We start from the raw sequence: 21,774 nt of genomic DNA, 5'->3' as shown, positions 1-21,774 counted from the left end.
AAATAAATAAATAAATAAATAAATAAAAATAAAATGAATGAATGAATGAATGAATGAATGAATGAATGAATGAATGAATGAAAATTCCAGTGCTGCCGCACTACCCCGCATGTAATGCTTGGAATGAGGGAGACTACGATATAGAATTCTAGCCACCTTAACGGTGACTACTACTAGCACAGTGCAAAGTGGCGACGGAACATGCAAATGCAGCTGTCAATTTTAAACTTGTACAGAGGCGTGGTGATATGTCCTTCATTGCTCACGTATAAACAAATCATGCAGCTTCGCTGTGGTTCAAGCCTTGTGCAACTTAGTGCAAGCTTCGCCAGTTGAGCTGGCGGAAGTCTACAATGCTGAGAATGACTTTGCGTCCACCACTTGCCGCGAAGACGACGACGACCTCTTCGATGCATATGACGACGATTACTAGCACCGCAACTATGCAAATAAACAGTGACACGGAAACTCAACTATGTGTCCGGCAACGCTCACCTACAAGAGCTCCGCCATTCACGCGCGAGATTTCCTGAACCTTTTGTTGTTGTTGCTTCGCCGCGCGTCAGTAGTGCACTGCCGGAAAGCTCGCTTGTGCAAACGCAAAGGCCAGTGCATGTTAGCGGCGTTTCATTGCAAGCGCGCGAAGTGCGATGGATGCGGTGCCCAAGTAATTGCAACTGATTGCTAAGAATATATTTCGCACCTGTTTTAATCCAGGAAGCCCTCATTTTAACAAGGAATTATTTCATGTATCTCAGTTTATTGAGTTGAAACAACTCCCCGTGTGCGTCTGCGAACTTCGAAATACACCTGGAAAATATTGGAAATCCTTAGGTAGTGCCGTTTTACTCGAAGCCAAATCGAATATTGTGTTATTCGCTTCGATATTCGGAAGTTAAGAATATTCGCGCGTTCCTGTCGGAATGTGCTTACGGTAAATACAATGTATTTACATTATTACTATGCATACTAATATGTCAGCTTTTGTGAACGCCCATTTCAAAGGATAAAATGTCAGTGTCCACTTGCGGAAGGACCTCGGAAGGAAGGAAGGATGTCGGAAAGAGAGGGAGTGTTGCGGCAGAGAATGTACAGCTAGGGGAAAGGAGCAAATCACGTCGCCGAGCGGTAATGGCATCATACAGACTTGGCACTGGGCCAGCTTGTCTGTCATCAAGGGAGCGAGGTGATTAAATTTACCTCATCCCCCCACCCCTTGCCTCTGTAAAGAGTGCTGAGCGGAACTTAAGGCCATTTGACAACAGGCCTCAAGAGCTCGAAATGTCTCGCAGGTTCCTGAAGTAATAATAGCGTCGCGAAGCTCTCCGTGGAAGCGATTGTGCGTGCCATTGTATTGTCAGCACCTAAGCCCCTAGAATAGGCCTTCCCTGCTGTGTGCTGGTACCACTAGGGGGCTTTATAGGAGCCTGTTGGAGCATGCCACCTTGTGCACCTGCAGAGCTCACACAGTGCAGACCCATTCTGCACATGCTGCAAACTTATACTAATGGGCGATAGTATGTTCTTTGAATGCCTCTTGTGTGGATGCCACCAAGAATCCCCCAGGGGGGGCTGCACAATGGCTTCTCTCAGGCAGGATGTTGTCAGTCCCTGGTGTATGGCATTAAAATCATGAAAGTGTCTTTGCCGAGGAGGGTTACTACTGTTAAGGCTTCCCTAGCTTGGCATCCTGTTGTTAGAAAACTTGGAATAGTTTGTTCTGCTAACTTGCAAACATTAGTTGCGATGCCTTCCTTAATTGACCGGCTGCTCCCTGCCTGCCTTTGCAGTGGCTGGCGAAGGACCATGTCCAGGAGGGCATTGGGCAGCACCAGCGGCACCTACCACGTCCAAGCCTCCGAGTCTGCCCGCGACGCCAAAAGTGTCAAGACGCTCCGCTGCATCGTCTTCTTCCTCGACGACAGCCAGCACACCTTCGACGTGCAGGTGAGGGTGCAGTCCTCCCCTCCCCCCCTACTCTTCCCCTCGCTGCCTACAGCTGGAATGAGGAGTCACTTTTCAGAGCATCGGAAAAGTGTTAAATACTGTTCGTTTTCCATCCTTGCCCTTTGCAAACAGGGGCTTTGACTTGTATACCATTTAAAGAGGGTATTGCAGCAAGAATTCAAAGGGAACGCCTTGAAAGGCCTTTCCTGTATTTCAATTTGTTTTTATTGCATAAATTCACCGGGGCATTTCTCATGAGGCTTCGTCTGATGTTCTTCCCAGTACTAATAAAGGGGTGCTGTCATTGTTAGTGGTATATTTGTTAAATAACCACTGTGGTATTCTCAAACGTTTTTAAGTTCTCAGCATGCTCAACGTCATGGCTTGCAGTGACAGTCCTGTCTAGGCTTATCTAAAAAAGTAGAGCATCCTGTATTATGTGTAGTTAATAATTATCCTATTCTATGATTGTTTTCTACTGATAGAACCACTGATTTAATGTGCCATCGTTAAAATACATGGGATGGCCATGCCATTTTGATCATTTTGTTTGCCGTTGTGCTGGTTCAATTTTCATTCAAGCCCTGTGAGGGAAAACTGAAAATCTGCTTTTTGTTGGGCAAACCCGAGGCTTCAAAAAAAAAAGAAAATCCTGGGCCATCTTCAGTAATGTGAAACCTGGGGAGGGACGAAGTCTTGGGGCCTTGGCATTTTTACCAACGGAGATGAAACCGTTGGGGGGTAGAGGTATACAGCGTTGCTGTAAAGGTCTCTTGTGTTTGAAGCACAAAGCTCTCTAGCGCAATCGTAAACTAGTGTTCCCATGTTTTTTCTTTAGTACGCGTTATATTCTAGTGTGAGGTGTAAGTGAGTCTCCTGGTGTTTTGGTACCATGACTACACGAGACGAACGATGATTATGACGACGACAGGAGACACCTACAGCCCCAGGCTCTAAGGGGCTTGTCCCCTAAAACACTGGAAGTTTTAGCATGCGATATATTGAAGTTTCATAAAGTGTGATAAAGTACCATCACAAGGGACGACCAGCATTGATCCTCAAGCAGTCTACATTATGGATGTAACTCATGTGTAACAGCGTAACGGCACGTTATTTCTAAAATACCCACCCTAGCGTCTAAGGAAAAGTTAACACAGAGCTGCAGAGGATCATGTTTCTTTACAGTATGACCATTTGTGAGCCCGTGGCTTTATGTTGGGCACCGACAAAGTTCCTTACAACCACTATTTAGAAAACCGTCAGTTGCTTTCATGTCTAAAAAACTATTTAAAACAATTGCTGTGAACGCATGGTCATGATGCGCATTTCACGAGATGCAGGGCGGCACTGACTGTGTGCTGCGCGTCTTGTGGACGTACCCTCCCCATTGCAGAAGCGATCCAAGGGCCAGGTCCTGTTCGACCTCGTCTTCCGACACTCCGAGCTGGTGGAAAAAGACTACTTTGGGCTGCAGTTTTCGGAGAAGGCATCGGCTGTTGATGGCATGGTGAGTGCATGTGGGCCACACACACAGTCTGTTTCGGGGACTGAGGTTTACCTGTGAAAGAAACGGCAAAGACCTGAAGTCACCCCCGGCTGCCAAGTGTCGTGGCTCGCCGCAGTAGCACTCCGGTGAGCTGTTGCCGAGCTGGGCATCGTGATGAATTTATCTTGAGTGTGTGGAGCGGATGAGAAGGGTTTGGGAAGCTATCGGTGAGAGGAAATGGAAAAACAAATTGGTCAGTTTGTGGGGGTAAGTGCGGGATGCCCAGGACATGAGGGAGCGGGACTATTGTGTCAGTCTAGATGATGCTGAAAGTGCAAGTAGCCGTGGGAGTTGATAACCAGTGCTGAACAAGTCTCTGAGCTCTGAAGGCAGGAGGAAGGAATTAGCATGACCTCGTTGACTTCTTGTGCATGGATACAGTGCACATTATAAGTATTGTTTCTATTGTTTCCTTCTTTTAGTATTGTTCTTTTTAGGTAACCTTTTTTTTCTGCACTTTTGTTTCAATAAAAAGGTCGTTTACTTGCATGGATGCTGGTTGCTGGGTCTTTGCCGGGAAAATTTTTAGTATTTCGTTTGTATGGAAGTTAAACTTCTTTTCCTGCAGTTTTATAAGTTTTGAATCATTTTTCCACAAAATAATTGGGCTCAATTAAGGCAGGTCGCCCCACAACCGGTTCGGTACGAGCCACGTGGTGTCTGATATAAGGATTCTGAACTGCTCTGTTAGCTTGTTCCTTCTGTTATTGATGATGTAGTGGATCCTTAGAAAATGCGTACTGCTCACCTAACCTGTTTGGCATGACTGCATTTCAGAGGTGGCTCGATCCTGTGAAAAGCATAAAAAAACAGATGAAAGGTATGTATTGCCTTTCATCTATGTAAGTATACATCAATGGGAAAAGAATGGGGGGAGGAAATGACCTTGCCTGTGTCCCTTTGGTATAATGCTTTTTGTAAAAACCTTTACCTGAAAAATATTTAACAAAAGTGTTGCCAGATCTATTTCAAGCAGGAGGATCAAAAACTCCGACTCCATGGTCATCAAAAGTAACATGCCCATGTTTCTGTGGTTGTAGCTCAAATATGCTTTGTTTTTTCGTTCTTCACACAACTTACGTGTGTGGGGGGAAGAGGGGGGGGGGGGGGGGGGGGTTTGGTGTCCGAACCCCTCCGAAATTTTCAACTTTGGTACTTTATGACTAGGATATTGTTTGGGTGCAGGCTCTCTTTCATTTTATTTTCTTACTGACAGCATATAGTAACACCCCCCACAGAATGTTTCTGGCTACGCCGCTGCTTGTGAATGACCATTGTGTGTACGCTTTTGCAGTTGGCCCTCCATACCTGCTATATTTTCGTGTCAAGTTTTACGTTTCTGACCCAAGCAAACTTCAGGAGGAGTGGACGAGGTAAGAATCACTGCTTCTTTCTCCAAAGCTGCAACTGCAATTGGTATATGATTTAAATCTAACCTAAATAAACTGAGACAATGTAACGTTATATTAATTAAGTTATAGTGTAGTATGATATGTATTATGTGGTTCTTATGCGATATGACCAATATATTAAGGCTATTGTATGTATAATGTAACAGTATGGCAAATATAATATGCTGACCCTTGTTTTAACAATCCTTGAAGATCTAGCAAACAAAGATACATTGTGCATGGTGTATTCTGTAATTATAGTAATAAGCAGGACACAGGACGCAGTAACTTTTCACACAAGCAGTCATTTTGTGGCTGTCGCAGCATATGATTGTTTCAATGTGCTATGTGGCCCCTTGCAAGTCCAACCTCACATGCAGCTTGTCGCTGAAAGGTGCCTTTCCTAAGACCGGCTCTAAAGGTTACCATAGCATTCATCATAGCATTGTTGTTCGTAAGCATCTTATTGTCCAAAACAGAATCATCAGAGCTATGGAAAAGTCGCAAAGGATTCTCCACTGCCCTCATCATTCTGATACAGAAGTTTAAGAGAAACTGGTTGTTTTTTTTATTACATATATAGTATGCCGTAGTCGCAAAGCAGGGTTTACATAGAGGTCAAAAAAAGGAAATGGCGAGTTCAATGCTGTCAGCCTCATGCGAAGGTTGTCTGTGGTTGCAAGGCACATTACGTGGACAGTGTTTGTTGCTGGTGGCATTTTAGCATCAGGTTTGCTAGAACTGAATCTTTTCCAGTTTGAGGGGATACTGTTCAAGCGGTGCAATCAAATGGAACTAGACACACCACAGCAACCGTACGGTCACGTTTCTTGGTGGTGACGACGACACAAAGACTCGGCGAGAAAGTGGCCCAGGATTCGCCACTTCTTCGTCTGTTTTCCTTTGTGTTTAGATTGTTGTCATGAAGTTTCCGTTAGAAGTGGCATCGTCGTGGTTGGGACAAAGCAGTCTTTGTAATAAACGAAAACTTGTATTTTTTCTTTGTGGTTACTTTAATTAAAGTGTGTCTAGAGGCAATGAAACCAGTGATAGGGTATATTACTACCCCCGTATAAGCCATGTCGGTTACTGAGGAGCTCCAGCTCCATAAGCTATAAACGAGGTGCTTGAAGCCTAATGTATTACTTGCACCTTTCCCCTTCCTGGCCAGGTACTACTTCTTCCTGCAACTCAAGAAGGACATCCTGGAGGGGCGACTGGTCATTCCGCCAGCCACTGCAGCGCTGCTAGCCAGCTACGCTGTCCAGTGTGAGTGAGCCCCCCATGCCCCCCTGGTTAACTGTCGTCAAATTTATTTCACCCAGCTTAGGCACACGTGCGCTACAGTCAGCCAAGTGGTCACATTTGTATATTTTTTTAACTCTACACAATGGCTACCTGTAGTAAACATTGCAGTCCCATATAAAAAATGTGGGCAAGAAACTTGCCTAATACTAGGGGTTATATTTCGTGGTCTGGACGAAACATTGAACAGAGGAAACAGCTAAATTCAAGGAGTGGACAGGGCACTCTAATGTGTCAGTGTTTGGTGAGGTGTTGTGCTGCTGATCACGTGGACCCAGGTTCAGTACTGGCTGTGGTGACTGTTTTTCTGACGGAGGTGAATATCGAAAACGATGTGGCGAGATTTTATAGCAGGCTGGAGACCCCCAGGGAATCTAATTTAATCCATAAATTTCAACTATGGTGTGCCTCGCAGCCTATGTGTAGCTTCAGCATGCAAAACCCTCCCAAAGTTTGAATCGCCTTAGTTTTTGGGAAATAATCTGTCCTCAAAATTTGCATCCAGTTATGCATAAATGAATATTACAGGCAGAAAATAGCCTAGCTTGAACTTGTGCGCAGGGCTTGGACAGGTCTGTGGAGGCTTAGTGACCATTTCAGCTAGAAGGAGTACAATTCTTTGTGGTAATAGTAACACATGTTTGGGCAATACTGTAAAGTAAATTGGTTAATTTGGCTGCACGTACGCATAAAAAAGTACTGGCTGATGGTTCTGTGTCCGCGATGTCTATGTGACACATCTGTGAAGGTGTCAGGCCAAATCTGACCCATGCCAGCATGTGGAGGGGATCATGAGGGAGTAACGGTACCGTGCACCATGCCAGGATTGACAGCTTCCTTAGTTTGCGTGCTCGCTTAGTAGGGGGGTTCATTTTTCCATTTTGCTCTCGTAGTCGCCCACTCGGGTACAGGCGACAACTGTCATTTTTTGTATTTCTTTTCACACTGCCTTTTGAAGTCTTTCATGCTAACCTAAAAAGAAAAATGGCCAGCAATATTGTTGCCTTGTATTGTGCAGAGTCCACCAAGTGCTGCATTTAAATAAGCGAGGGAAGATGTGCATGGGGATTCACTGCTGGGAACGGGTGGTTTGATTTCCACTTCGGAAGCAGATAAGCCTGGGTCCAATTCCCACTGGTGGGTAATTTATAAATTTTATTCTTTCCACCAAAGGAGTTTTTAAATTGCACGCTGACGACGCGGAATCCTAGGAACCCACCTGCGTGCAGCTTTCACTGCAAAACAAAATCGCTGAAACCCAAATTTTTTTGGCTTTGATCTGCACTGCAAAGGGCACTGGTTAACAACGCATAAAAATCATTGTGGTCTCTGTTGCAGCCGAACTTGGAGACTACAACGCTGATGACCACAAGCATGGGTATCTGGCTGACATGAGGCTGGTGCCCCATCAGACGGAAGAGCTGGAAGAGAAGATTGCAGAGCTCCACAAATTGCACAAGTAAGCTGTGTTGCATTGCGTCCGTTCTATCCTGCTGATTAATATGGCCATCTGCATCTACTGGAGATGCCAGTAGGCATGTCCCGAGAGCACTAAGCAGGTAACCACATGCAGTTAGAGGGGAAAGCAACGCAAAAGACATAATTCAGTGGGTACACCAATTAGGTAGTGTAGGTGACAGTGACAAGCGAAAAAATTAACACATAGGCCGCCGGGGGCAACCACAGTGACGGGCCATCACCTCAGCCTACAAGCGAGTGACAGCGATGAGCAACAGCAATGGAGGCCCCTGGCGGCAGCGTATAGATTTTTTTTTCGCTTGTCGCTGCTGCCCACACTACCTGTTTGTGGTACCGATTGGTTTACGCTTTTCACATCGCTCATTTCTGTCACTCGTAGGCCAAGATAAAACTACCAACTGGCTTACGTGTAAAAGTAGAACAAGCTGTGTTTGTAAGGTACCGCACTGTGGCTGATATCAAATTATCGCAAAAGTGAGCTGCAAATTAAAGCTACGAAGTTTTATGAGCCAAAGACATCCTATGGTGCTTTAATTCATGTTAATTTGGGCTGCCTTGAGCCCTCTGGTATGTGCCGGACATGGGCTGGTGGCATTAAATATTTGTACTTGAAATTAATCTGCTCTTTGTCTGACCATGAGACACCAGCCATATGTTTGTAGGTAAATAGTATCTGAAAAACAAGATATTACTTACCGGGAAACAGTGGCACATGCAGCATTTCATTTTGGGCACAATATAAAAGTAGAAAAGAATAAAAAGAACAGGAATGGAGGCTACAAGAACATACAAACACAGAAGCAATTAAAAAATTTGACAAATTCGAGACTCCGCAAGCGTACTCTACATGACCTCCTATTGTTTTGTTCATTTCTACGTTCCTTCAGGAGCATTGTAAAACGGCTCGTCATTGTGCAGGGTAAGAACAGAGGTCAAAGCCGCATAAGCATAGTGTGTAACTTGCGACCTGGCACTTTTTATTTGAAACACAGGGTTAGTGACCTTGTCCATTCCAACTCCCGTTCCTCCCAATCTGGGAGGGCTGCAACAGCCCTCTTTGTCACCATCCTCTGATTTTGCAGTGCCAACAGATATTTAAAGGAGGTTAGGCCCTCAGATGATGCCACCCAAGTTTTTTTTGCGCTGAACCATGAACAGAATACAGTTAAACCTCGATATAACGAAGTCGTACTTGCGGGCGAAAATTTCGTTAAATCGAGAATTTCGTAAAATGGAGGTTTCGATTTTACAGTTAATTTAACCAGTTATTGAGGTTTCAGAACCTTGCCCATCGCTCAGAAACAACTGCTATGTAGTTACCTCTCCACTTAAAGCGAAATTTGTACCAAAACTGGCCGCGAAAATTGTGTGAATTAAGAGCTTCAGCACTTTGGCAATAGAATTCGGATAGCCGACAGTAGTTCATGTCGCCGTAAAACCAGTGCTTTTTCCGCAACGCCTCCTTAAATATGATAGCAGACTAGGTTTCCACTTTTTTTTTTTTTCATTTCGGTCACTACTAAACGCCGCTGTTAGTCAATTGAACCCACATCCATGCCCCGTGAACTTCGCCCCGGCAAGGTGCTGGTTCGAAGTTACGCCTCTTTTTGTCCGTTCAGTGGTAGGCTTAGGCGTTGCGTTGAGGGGTGCGGCGGGCCAACAGCGGAAGAGTGCTATAAAACTTCTGAAAGACTTTTTTCATGCACAAAGGCTCTGCAGTATGGGCGCGCGATGAAACCACAACACTCGAGATAAAGCCATGATTGTGAGTTGAGCGGAGTACACACGGACCGCTTCACTTTGTGGAGCAGCGCTTACGTGCTCCCGCTAAAGCGGAAAGCTTACATTAAATATCTTCTGGCCAAATTTGATTAAGCAATTACTTTTATGCCCACTGAGCCCTAAAGAAACCGATTTCTCCGCATTGCAGCGTTCTAATGAACACGTTTTGACCACGTTCGGAGAGCAATTTATTGCCACCAGCACTCGATGTTCAAGCCGTAGTGAAGAAGTCCGTAAAAAGCAGTGCTTGGCGTTTCTTGACCAGGGTGGGCTTTACGTGACGCTCGTATGCTGACAGCACAAACAAGGCTTGCTCTTAAACATTCTCGTGTTCCTGCGTGCCTCCGCAGAACGTCGATGGCATCCATCACTTCAGTGGCCTTCGGTTTCACCGACACTTCCTCAGGCTCTTGTTCGGAACACTTTTCTTTCTGTTGGAGTGCTCATGCTGCTTATAAGACTCATCTAATGATGGACGATCAAAACATTAATGTGGTTATCAAGCACAACCTAGAGCAGCCGCACCGTGAGCAAGGACGCGTAGAAAAAAACACTTGAAATAGGCTTCGGCAGCCCAAGCATAGAGGGCGCTGGCGTAGGCAACGACGGAGACGTCAAAATGGTGGCCGCACTATTAAACCGTCCATGACCGCTAGCGGTTTTTGAGCAGCTTCTTTCATCGCTTTTAATTGTTGTCAACCGCATAATCGGAGTAATGAATGTTTTCAATGTTGGCTCTGAGAGGCAAAATAAAACGTGCCTCGACCCGAATTTCATTCTTCCTTTCTCGCCATGACTTCGTTAAATCGAAAGCGCTGCACGAAATTACTTTGTAAAATTGAGATAAAAATACATGGATTTAGCAAAATTTGGATAGAAAACTTGAAAAAATTTGTTATATCGCGAATTTCGTTAAATCGAGGTTCGTTATATCGAGGTTCAACTGTAGTTGTGACTTAGTCGGCAATAGTGGTCGAACACTTCCTGACTGCTAGAATCTATGTACTTGGTGTTTTCCTTCCCTAAGCCTTGCTACTGGCTTTTTGTTGCCACTACGCACTAACTTCTTTCTTTTCCTTGTGATCCCACCCCCTGCTGCCTCTCCTTGTTGTGCCTCAGAGGCCAGAATTCGGCGGACGCAGAGTTCAACTTCCTCGAGCACGCAAAGAGACTGGACATGTATGGCGTGGACTTGCACAAGGCAAGGGTAAGGGTAAGGAACGTTTGCATGTTTGTCTTGCATGGGCTGCTTGGTTGGGACCCTTGTGCTTGCAGTTTCCACCCACTTAGATGCAAGGTTGTGGTTTCGATTAGACGGAACGAGTAGAGTTGTTGGATGTGCCACATTGTCATGCTCGATTGTTTACAAATGTAAGCATATCTCAGAGCTGGGGTAAATTTCTTCCTCTTTGTTTTTCCTCTTATGTAGAACCTTTTTTTGGGTAATGCTGTTGCGCAGCCATCAGTTTTAAGTAAGCTTTGTTGTGTGTGCTAAATTGTCAAAATACATTTATGAAATTTTGTAGGCCCAGCTTGATAAACATGACCGTGGAATGTAAGCATGATTGCATGTTGCATTGATCCATAGGCATTGCATTGTGCAGAGGAACACGTGCTTTTGCATTTTTAAATGCTATTGTCCCAAAGGCTTATAGTCATATTGACTCTAAAAATGTTCCTGTATTTGTTTTTTTTTTGTTTTTGTTTTTTCAGAAACTAATGAAGTGAAGTTATTACAAGAGAAAAAAGAGGAGGGTTGTGTAGTTTGAGAAACTAGGAGCCAAAACGAGGCATTCGTTGTTAGTCTAGCAACCTATTTATTCTCACGACGCAGGTCAATCACTGCTGGCCGGGCAAATATGGAAATGGAGACGGCACTACTCATCTCCTTTTTGGGCTTGCAAATTGTCTGCTTCCCTTATGCAGCCATTTAGAGCTGAATTGTTACTCAAACCTAAAACAAGCGGTTGACATAGTTTCTAGTTTCGTTCTTTGGGATATCCTGAAATGGTTTTGTACTACTCACGGTTTTGCAGTTTGGCCAAACAGTACAGCAATCAAGTCTGTGGCCTAAGGGCAGAAAATTCAGGTTGCTGGTTCTTCAAAATGACACCAGTGAAGATACCGCTTGTGAAGTGTATCAGGGCTGTGTATTGGGACTGCTGCCGCTATTTCTGGCGGCAACGGCAAACGCAGCAACAGGCTGTGGTACATTTAGCCATGTCACCTGGTGGTTACGAAGGGGTTCTCAGTTGTACAGTTAAACCTCGTTATAACGAAATTGAAGGGGCGCCGCGATTTGCTCGTTATAGCCAATATTTCGTTATAGCCATAGCCGACATTTACTGCAAATATTTGCATTGTAGTTACCTAAAACAAAAAGCGGGCGAAATAGCATCTTGCCGCACGGCGGTAGTCAGCAAAATAAACACATTCCGGAGGTAAAAAGGAAAAGTCACGAACCTACTTTATTGCAGTTCAAAACTCGTATTTCAAACAGACTTGGCTCGAAGAAGTCCGTAATTGGACGTTGATGCACCTTCCTGATGCGAGCGATGGCTCGCTCAGCTGCGGCCGCTATGTTCACGCCATCTTCGCCGCCCTCGTGCGCGCCGAAGGAGCGGCGCAGCACGTCCACCGCATCTAGTGCCTCCGACGCCGTCCTTAGTGCTTCCTTTCACGCCACGTGCAACAGCGCTGACGATGGACTCTCGGTTGCTCACGATGGTGGACAGCGTACTCGTCCACACGTCAGAGTCTCTTGCCACCTTACCACGGAGTGCACCTTACCTTCCTTCGCGCCCGATGCGACGGCTTTTATCATAGACGTCTTCTGTTCAAGCGTGATAGCCTTTAGCTTTCGCTTCCCGCCTGTCGCACTCGCGTTGTTGGAATCACGCGAGCAGTACGATAAAAGATAAGGCTGAAGACTGCGAAAACCCACGCACACGCAACTACGCAGCGACGTCGGCGATACGAACAGAGGAGGAGGGGGCAGGGGTGGGAGAGGAAGGCGACGCATTGGCGCATTGGGGCTCTTCTCGGACTCACCGCGGATAGTCCGCGGGTAGTCCGAGGATTCCCCGAAGCCACCCGAAGCCATAGGGATGCATGTGAAAATCGAACGTCGGACTGCTTCTCGGGGAGCCCGCGGTGAGTCCAAGACTGTAAATCGAAGGGCCCCATTGTCTGCATGCCGTGCGCAGCGAGAGGAGGGTGGGAATGGCTTCGCGGGCGCAGCGTCCGCATGGCGCGCCATCCAGCTTCGCGCGCGTGGCGGGAGTTTTGAACTGCTAATACAGTTGCCGCGTCGCGCACTGTCTCAAATCCGCGTTGCGCACTGTTTAAAAATTAGCTCAAAATTTGATTTCTCAACGAAATTTGTTCGTTATATCCCGTAACGGGCAAATTTTACCTCGTTAAAACGAGGTTTTAAATACATTGGTTTCTATGGGGACTTTCAAGGGGAATTACGATTTGCTCGTTATATCCATTATTTCGTTATAGCCCATCTCGTTATAACGAGGTTTAACTGTATTGACCTTTTTGCTCATTAGGTTCGGGGTTGCCCAAATGCAGCCATGTTTCAATAAACGCTGTGTTTTTCCCTCTACCCCCCGCCATGTAATTATCAGCACAAAGGGTGCTTTATTTGCATATATTACTTTGCCTGCCTTCTTTGGTGACTTGCCAACATGTCTGCAAGTCATCTGTGAACAGTCGTCAAAGTGGTCCAGGAGGTTCAGTGTCACTTGTTTGTGTTAGGGTAGTTTTGTTTGTTTGTTTTTGCAAAACTGCAGTGTTGCACAAAGAACAAACTCTAGGCCCTAAGCCTCGCAATGAAGCATGGTAAATGCATGGGTGGTGTGGCAGAGCCAACATTTATTTCTTTATATTTGCTCAAGTATTCAAAACGCAAATGCTTTGAGTAGTAAAGCTGCAGATCAAATAAAAACACCATTTTTGATGTGTTTGTGGTTTTAAATATTCAGGTATGTCTAAAAAATTGTTTATGCACCGAGTCTACACAAAACTGACAAAATGCATTCCTGTGTACTTATTTGGTTTATTGATTTATTGTTTGGCTTAAAGATGCTTTGCGACATGATACCTTTTTTTGACAAAGACGGCCCTGCGAATTTGCCGCACCTGGAGCAACATGTCCTAGCTTGACTGAGCCGTAGATGTTGCTGGCAGTAGATGGTGCCAAGCTACATTCAGGTACAAGTTATGAACTACATATCATGTAGTGTGTCACTCCACCAAAGCTATGGATCCAGATGTCAATGCACGCACACATTTTGAAAGGAGATTGCATTTAATACGTGTCATCATCTGTATTTTCTCAGATAATTTGTTTTTCATAGCTGCAGTAATTTATGGGCAGATTAGATGAGAAAAATAATCATGGAAATGACTTATGTCACATTCAAAATGCTCGCAGTAATTCACTCTTCGCGCCAATTGGAGGAACCGCCAGCAGCAGTGATGCAGCGCAGAAGTAACTGCCGTTGTCGTTCTTAAGTTGGACCCGAGTATCAGTGTATGTGCTGCGATAAGATGAAGCTTTATCACCGGGCATTTGTTTCTCGACTCCCTGCTCAGAGCGTTTGATATTTCACATCTTTTCGAGGGACCCTCGTACCTTACATACATAGTTGCGTTGTAGCAATCTTTGCGTGCCTGAGGTATGTTTTTAGTTGGAAGAGAAAGGGCCAGAAGGACCTTTACTGTTGTGCACACTGGCTTGCTTCACAATCTGGAAGGGACCGGAATCAGTGTTGCGCCCCTGTTTTTTATGCAGGACTCTACACAAGCTGAGATTCAGCTTGGCGTGACGTCCTACGGTCTGGTAGTCTTTCAGAACAACATTCGGATCAACACCTTCTCCTGGTGAGAGGAATTCAATCTTCGCTTATCTCGCAAATGTTTTTTTTTTCTCTCTTTTTGTGACACTGGTGTGTTAACAAGTTTTGTTTGCCGTTTTTTTTAATCCTGCCTATTCCTTTTAGGGCAAAGATAGTGAAAATCTCGTTCAAGAGAAAACAGTTCTTTATCCAGTTGAGAAGAGAAGGGGTAAGTCTGTTCACACTTTCTTTATTCAATTTTGTTGCTGCAAAGCACAATTGAGCTTTCATGCTGTTTGCAACCTTTGTTGTATACCCATATTTGCGGATATATTTAATCGTTTGCAACAAAGCTTTGGAAATGAGAAAATGCGGAAAACAGTTATGGTAAGCGACGAATGGTGATTGCTCAATGAGCAATTTATAAAGCACTGTCTGCCTAGGTAAAGCAGAGAATGGGTAACTGTGTTTCTAAAATATAGTGTTCCGAAAATATTGTTTTGCTGTTCCGTTTACTGCAACAACCCCTGTACTTCACTGCTTGCACATTTGTTCTCGTTGAGGTTTTACGTGCCAAAACTGCACCTGGCTGTGAGGTGCACCACAGTGGAAGGCGACAGATTCATTAATGTGTGCCGAAGGTGCAGATGTGTCTCGCATCTCTGGTAAAATTTTCTTTTGTTACAAGTACTGTTTATTTATCTGCGTTAGTTTGGGCCACAATGGCGACCTACCGCATTGGAAAGTTATCATCATGAGCTTGGTTACTGGACACAACTTTGCCATTCTTTGGCAAGTAAACAGAACGTTCAGCAACATACAGTAGTATGTCAGCAATTATTCGAATGTTCGGATTAAGATCAGAAGACCTCAGAGCGTGGCTAAGGCCATCCTTCATGTCAGCGGGCCAAAACAAGAAACACCGTGACCATGTGTTTGCTGTGGAAGTCATTTTATATGTGCGTATTGTGCGTGTATAGCGCAAATCAAAATTAGGAACATACAGTTAGGTGAATGAATCCTGTGCATCAGGTGAATGATCAGTGCCACATGATGGCATTATCCTCTTTATTAAGTGCAGATTAAGGGGCTCACTTTGTCGCCGAAGCTCGCTCTCTGTTATGCTGCTCGATATCAAGCAACTGCCGGAATCAGGCGGCGCAGTGAGATAACGTACCCAAGTAGAGCCACACGGCGTACCGTGGCTCTACAAGCGGTTTATATAGTCATAACCATTCGAAACTTGTGAACCGCTGGCACTTGTCATACATCTCCTCGTTGTTTAGCACAAAGAAAACTGCAACTACATTTGAAGTAAAATATACGTAACGACCTGGCAGCCCCTGTGTTCATTTAGTTAGAAATGCTCGTTGGTTTAACGATACGAAGTGAAAATAAAGTGGCAGTGCAAGAAAAAAATGGCACGTTCCAAACTGCGCAGTAAGGCGCCGCCGGCACGTGCAGGATGAAAAGCAAGCACAAAGAGAACAGAACTCCCGCTGGCGCTGTTTCAGGCAGGGGGCACGCGAGCACTGCAACGGTGGGGAATTTGAAATCCGTTGGACAAACCTTCGTTCAATTCATCAGGCGAGGAGTGAGACAGGTCAGCAAAGAGCGTGATGGGTGGTAGCAGTGAGCAGATAACGGTGCTAGAGACAATTATGGCGAATCACTGCTCTGCACTTCCAACAGCTTTCACATTCAGTGGAATGGCTTGAATTTTTCCCTTGGCTTTATCGGTTTATTTTTTTCACTTAGTGAAGGGGTGCTACAGTAATTCTTTTTTTACATTTCAACCGTTGCTTATATGAATGATATTCCGGGTGTAGGCATAAGTATCGGAGTTTGCGTGTATGCATTCTTACTGCATTTAGGAAAATTAGGTAGTGACCATTTTATTTTAATGAAACAGAAAATGCTTAACACATCCCCTTCGATTTTCTTGTAAAAGTTGCATAATCAGTTGCACCCATTAGGATCTTGTTTGGCCAGGAATGGTGATGCTACACGCACATTTGATGTGCTCAGACACGCTGGCGAATGAATGTGGCACACTGGCAAGAGCTTCACGTGCCTTGTGAGGCAGTTTCCTGAATAAAGAAAACTTGAGAGATAAAGCGAGTGATTGGGAACGGTGCCCCCCGTTACGCCAGGGGGGAAGTAGCGTGACGGGGTCCCTCCCCCCTCCCATGCCTGCCCAGACGGAGAGCTACGACAACCTGCTGGGCTTCAACATGCTGAGCTACCGGTCGTGCAAGAACCTGTGGAAGTCGTGCGTGGAGCACCACACCTTCTTCCGCCTCAACCTGCCCCGGCCCACCACCAGCCGGCGCTTCCTCTTCTCCCTCGGCTCCAAGTTCAGATACAGGTGACCGCTCGGGTGGAGGTGCTGCACTGCTGCTGCTGTTCTCGCAGAGCTCTCGCGCTCTGGTCGCCTTAGCGTCACCTCTCCCCCCAACTAAATACATCCTCTCCTCAAAAAAAGAAAAAAAGGATTTGTTTCATTAGGTGAAAAAGGGCAACACCCCAAAAAAAAGGCAAATGAGCTTCGGAAGCTCACAGGTGTGTAATTGTTCGTGTGAATATCTTTATAAGCAAGGAGCAGGTGTTAAAGGAGTACTGACACCAAATTTAGAGGCCTAAATAACGATATAATTGGCTTCAGTAGTTTGTACAGATTACCCACAGAAATTTTTGGAGCGATCCGAGGCTGGAAACGCATCAAAAATCGATTTTAATTGCCCTGGCCGCGAACTATTACAAATCGGCAGCACTAGCGAAATCGCTTAGGGTGTGACGTCAGGCTATCCGCGATTTTGCGGCCGATTCAGCATGACGTCATACAGTTGTTTCCGGAACCGGAAGCGATAGCCTGCGCTGTTGTTGTGGGCGGTCTCGCTTCGATAGGAGGTTTGGCTTGGCTGCGGTACCGCTGTGAGCAAGGCTTGCGAAGTGCGCACTTCACGTTTCCGCGCAGGTATTGCCATCTCTCGACCGGTCGGCGCACCGCCCGCCGCGCGCCGCGGGGGGCCGGTCAGCGTATACGCTTGCATCGCGGCAGATATCTGATCGCCGCTTTTAAAATAAGCCCTGATAACAATCCCAAGCACAATTTTTCACCACACTAACACCTACTTTCTCGCATGTGGAACTTCATTTTAACGATCAGATTGATTCAGAAGAGCAGCGACAAGCGGTTGCTACCGTCTTGCTACCGTGGTCTGCGCCGGATCGAGCCGCTGAGTGTCCGAGCTGGCAGGCGCGGCCGGCGTGTGCGCGAACTGTTTCCGAAGGCAGGAAACGCTTCACGATTGCCTGCTTTATCCATTTTTTGCGATTAAACGCGCGGGATCTACAAATTCAGCTCAGCGATAGTCGTAGTTGACCATGGAGCAAAAACGGTGGGCGGAGCGACGCCGACGACGCATCGCATGCACGCATCGGGTCATGTGTCTCAAATTCACGCGTACGACTAGTCGTGGTGACAGTCGTAACGATCAGTCGCATGCGAATCGAGTGTACAAATCGTACATGTGTCCAGCGCTTTAGTGTGAACCGCGTGCAATCCGTAGCAGACGATGCAGCGAACGTCCCTGACGTCACGGAGACCATGACGTCACGGTCCGACGTCACGGAGACCGTGACGTCAGGCAGTCCGCTTGCAGGCTCTCCTTCGAACAGCCATTTTCCCGCGCGGCGACCGAATTTGAAAGTGGTTGCAATAAACGTGCTATAATTAATTATATGTTGGTGGCTGACGCCTTTCGGTTCGATTTTCGTAATTACTGGGACCATAGGTATTCTTTACAGCATAAAAACTGAAAGCGAGAAATTTCGTGTCAGTACTCCTTTAATACAGTGTACGAGTACCGCATCTGAAAGATAGGGAAAGTTTTTTTTGATGAACAGGCACCCCTGCTTAGCCGAGTTGGCATAGCAATTATTCTGATAGGTTGTGACCTCGTGTTTGAAGCACAGAGCAAACAAATTTTTATTTCACTTTGGATTTTTCCTTTCACTATGCAGCATTCAGTAGGACCTTATGTCACACATCTCCCTTTCGTACCATATTTGCACGAATGTACGTCGACTCAGATGTAAGTCAACACCCCCAAATCATTTCAGACGTCACTGGAAGTGAAGTGACCGATCGTGTATATCGGTGACGTACGCTGCAAGCTTGGCCTCCAGCTCCACAAAATGTCCTGACTTCAGCCCACAAAAGCCTCTTCATTTGGCATCGCAGTTGAAAATCTTGACTCACTGCCACCTCCACTCCCGCACCGCACTTTCCGAAACGTCAAAACTTGCGGCCTGCTTCTCAGTTGTTTGTTTCTTCAGCATATATAATAACTACCCTCTTGAATGTGGCAGTTAACGAGCGCCACGTACTCTTAGGACCTGGAGAGCCCATGATGAAGAGTTAATCGCCAACACCACAAAACAAGAATATGGCTCCTAACGACTGAGCCGTGTCATTTCTTCCATCAACCATCGACACTCCCAGGAACCGTTGCCGCAGTGTGCCCACGGCATGGGGGAAAGAATGCCTAATAAAACCTGCTGAATCGATTCATAATAGTCACAATAAAAGTTGGCGCAGATTTACTGGCAAAACAAAAAAGAGATGGTTGCGGCTTCCATGATTGGAATAGCAACCCTTTTATTAACTATCGGCACTGCTGTGAGTGTGGTTAGGAGGCAGTAGTGTGGTGTGTGCAGTACGAGGCAAAAAGAGAAACGAATATTATCCCGAAGAAGCGCACAGATTAGCCGAATACTATGCGCAGAGCCGTTGAATCTATGCAAACTTGCAACCCCACTGTCACGACCCTGATACGTTGTTTGTCTTGCTTTTATTGGCGATGCCATGCTTTGGTTTCGATTGTGAGTCGACCCCCCCCCCTACTTGGATTTCGAAATTTGAAAGAACAAGTTGACTTACAATGATATAAATACGGCAGGTGTATTTCGTATAGCAGAGGGTTTATGATTTAGGATTCCAGTAGAATTTTTTAAGTATGAAGAGCAGAGATGCTATTTTTTTTCTTGCTCGAGTGTGAAAAGGTAGCTTGACCTAAGAACATTCAGCAGTTTCATTAAATTTATGAGACTCTGGTTACATAGCTTATTTAAGCTGCAGCTTGTGAAATAAGTTGCACCAGCAGTGCCCTCGCACCCCGTCTGACGGCGTTATCCTTCCAGTGGCCGAACGGAATACCAGACATTGGAAGACATGAAGAAGAGGGGGCTGGACGACCGACCTTTCCTCAGGTAAGAACACACTTTTTCTGTCAACTTCCTGTTTTTGTGCAGAAAGGTTACATGGGAAGGTTCCAGAAGTCAAGCCAGCCTTGTCCCACATCCCACAAAAGATAGGAAAATCTTCAACAATGTCCCGCATAATACTAACACCACTCGTTTGAGAGTGAATGGGGAGATGCTGGTGTTATGTCTGGAAGAGCGTGCATTGCCAAGAATGGGGAATGGTGTTTTCGATTGTTCGAAAGCATCATTGCCTTCAAGACTAGGAGGATGTCTTCAAGACTAGGAGGAAGCTCAGTAAGCAAACGACCCCTCCATTGTGGCCCATGTGGTGGGTACTGGAAGTACAGAAAGACGTGGGGACGTGCTTCAGAAGGGGTTAATTATTGCAGCATGACACAGCAGTAGCCCCACAGCTGATGGCGATGCTCTCAACACTGCACAGACTGCTTGACTTTGAAAATCGGGAGGGCAGTCGGGGCCCACCTTTTTGTTGTTGACGGCAACTTGTATCGGTTTTTCTATTTCCGTGTTTCATAAATGACAAAATATTTTGGGGAAAAAAAAGTTCACCAAAACTTGAAAAATGAACTATTGTGATAGCTTATTTGCAATCATGTTGGGTCGAGGTCGCGGGTTCGATTCCCGGCCGCGGCGGCCGCTTTTCTGATGGAGGCGAAAAGCAAAAACGCCCGTGTGTACGAGATTTCGGCGCACGATAAAGATCCCCAGGTGGTCAAAATTAATCCGGAGCCCTCCACTACGGCGCGCCTCATCGCCTGCGTTGCGTCGGCGCGTTAAACCCCACAATCAATCAATCATCAATCATGTTGGGTCGATTCCCCCCCCCCCCCCCCCTTTTCCCCTCCCCACCCCCGTTTAGCATGTCCCACATATTGCTAGTGCGAAGGTGGTTACCCTGTATACAACAGAGGTTGTTTCGGATTGCAGAGGCATTAGGCACTAAATCCTGGGAGTCTGTCACATGTTGGGACAGCTGAAGCTACAAAACAGGCTTCAGCTACAAGTGAAAGTTGCAACACGTGGTAGCTAATACACTCGTTGCATTTCTTGAATGCATTCGGTTTTTTTTTGGGGGGGGGATATTTTTGATGCAGGCAACCAGTCCTAAAACATCTTTAACAGCATTTTCATTAGAAAGCATCAGTTTGATTGAGCGGAAATGTCCTCCTACACTCAAAATTTTACCTAATGTCCACTCATCAGAGCTAATGGGGTACAGCGCATAGGGGCTGTATCATCAAGTGACGTTTTCTTTTTAGCTGTTAGTCTTGGTAGTTTTAATTGACTCATCATTAAGGACTGGCGTTTCGTATAGGAACAATTAGTAACAATTAGTAAGAACAAAATGGTCAGAGCACTTCTAGGGGATTCCGGAGAAGAAAACGGTCGGGAATAGGCGTCCAAAATCAGTGGTGCACACTGCACTTTAATAGGCGTAAATTTAGGTGATCCTGACAGCCTGAAAGTTGAGTGGGACTAGTGATCCTTCGAGCAACCATTAATGACTGTGTGCGTCGCGCGCCCCTTGTCCCCATTGCAGGTCGCCCAGCAAGCGCTGCATCCGTCAGACCGTGCCCCCGCCCAGTGGCGAGGTACGGGGGGAGAAACCGTCCAGCAAGAGCCGCATGAACGGCACGTCCAGCGCGCACGTGCGCCTCTACGACAGCTTCAGCCACCGAGTACAAATCTCCGGGCCGCCACCCGAGTACCTGCCCCGCAAGGCCTGGCTAGAAAACAGCAACGCCCTGTGAGTGGTGGTGCCGGCTTTACTGATCGATGAAGTGATCGACATTAACGTAAAGCTACCCAGAAATCCTCCTCGAAGGTGGCAATAAAACACATTTGGTTGGCAGAGCGGTTGATACGGGGAAGCTGAGCCAAGTGGGATCCCTATACGTCGTGAATATAACACTTGTACACAGCTTTCAAAGAAAGGCTTTTTCATTCAATGGGGCTGCCACCACCATACTTGTCAACTAGCCCCGCCTCACAGCTTCACTTGCGAAATAATTTCAGTTTTAGTGGAAAAGCACCCGATGGTGCTGTGTCATCATGTTTTAATGGTTGAGATCATGGGATGCGGCAGGCAGCAAACTGTCTACGTTTCGGATAAATCAGCCATTCATTCAACTCCGCCTTTGATGGTACTCAGAAAAAACGCGGGATTTCGCCTGCACGTTGATAGCAA

At 46.0% G+C, this 21,774-nt stretch overlaps 1 protein-coding gene across 6 annotated transcripts in view; it reads left to right on the top strand.

Annotated features, from left to right (window-relative positions):
• Window positions 1–21,774, top strand: part of Ptpmeg (protein tyrosine phosphatase Meg) — a 329,222-nt gene that overhangs the window by 168,181 nt on the left and 139,267 nt on the right. For 5 of the 6 annotated variants that reach the window (XM_077698431.1, XM_077698433.1, XM_077698432.1 and 2 more), the window contains 12 exons: window positions 1,791–1,947; window positions 3,341–3,454; window positions 4,271–4,313; window positions 4,788–4,866; window positions 6,056–6,153; window positions 7,528–7,648; window positions 10,570–10,663; window positions 14,255–14,343; window positions 14,463–14,526; window positions 16,499–16,665; window positions 19,503–19,571; window positions 21,127–21,333. In XM_077698431.1, the coding sequence (XP_077554557.1) occupies window positions 1,807–1,947; window positions 3,341–3,454; window positions 4,271–4,313; window positions 4,788–4,866; window positions 6,056–6,153; window positions 7,528–7,648; window positions 10,570–10,663; window positions 14,255–14,343; window positions 14,463–14,526; window positions 16,499–16,665; window positions 19,503–19,571; window positions 21,127–21,333 (1,286 nt within the window). In that variant the 5' untranslated portion in view covers window positions 1,791–1,806. The remainder of the gene's footprint in view (window positions 1–1,790; window positions 1,948–3,340; window positions 3,455–4,270; window positions 4,314–4,787; window positions 4,867–6,055; window positions 6,154–7,527; window positions 7,649–10,569; window positions 10,664–14,254; window positions 14,344–14,462; window positions 14,527–16,498; window positions 16,666–19,502; window positions 19,572–21,126; window positions 21,334–21,774) is intronic. The other variant, XM_077698429.1, reaches the window with a different exon arrangement.

The sequence above is a fragment of the Haemaphysalis longicornis genome, unplaced genomic scaffold (assembly GCF_048455015.1).
Source record: "Haemaphysalis longicornis isolate Haplotype H1 unplaced genomic scaffold, Haemaphysalis longicornis Haplotype H1 scaffold_2, whole genome shotgun sequence".
NCBI classification, from domain to species: Eukaryota; Metazoa; Arthropoda; class Arachnida; order Ixodida; family Ixodidae; genus Haemaphysalis; species Haemaphysalis longicornis.
This window is presented reverse-complemented; position numbering and strand designations above follow the sequence as displayed.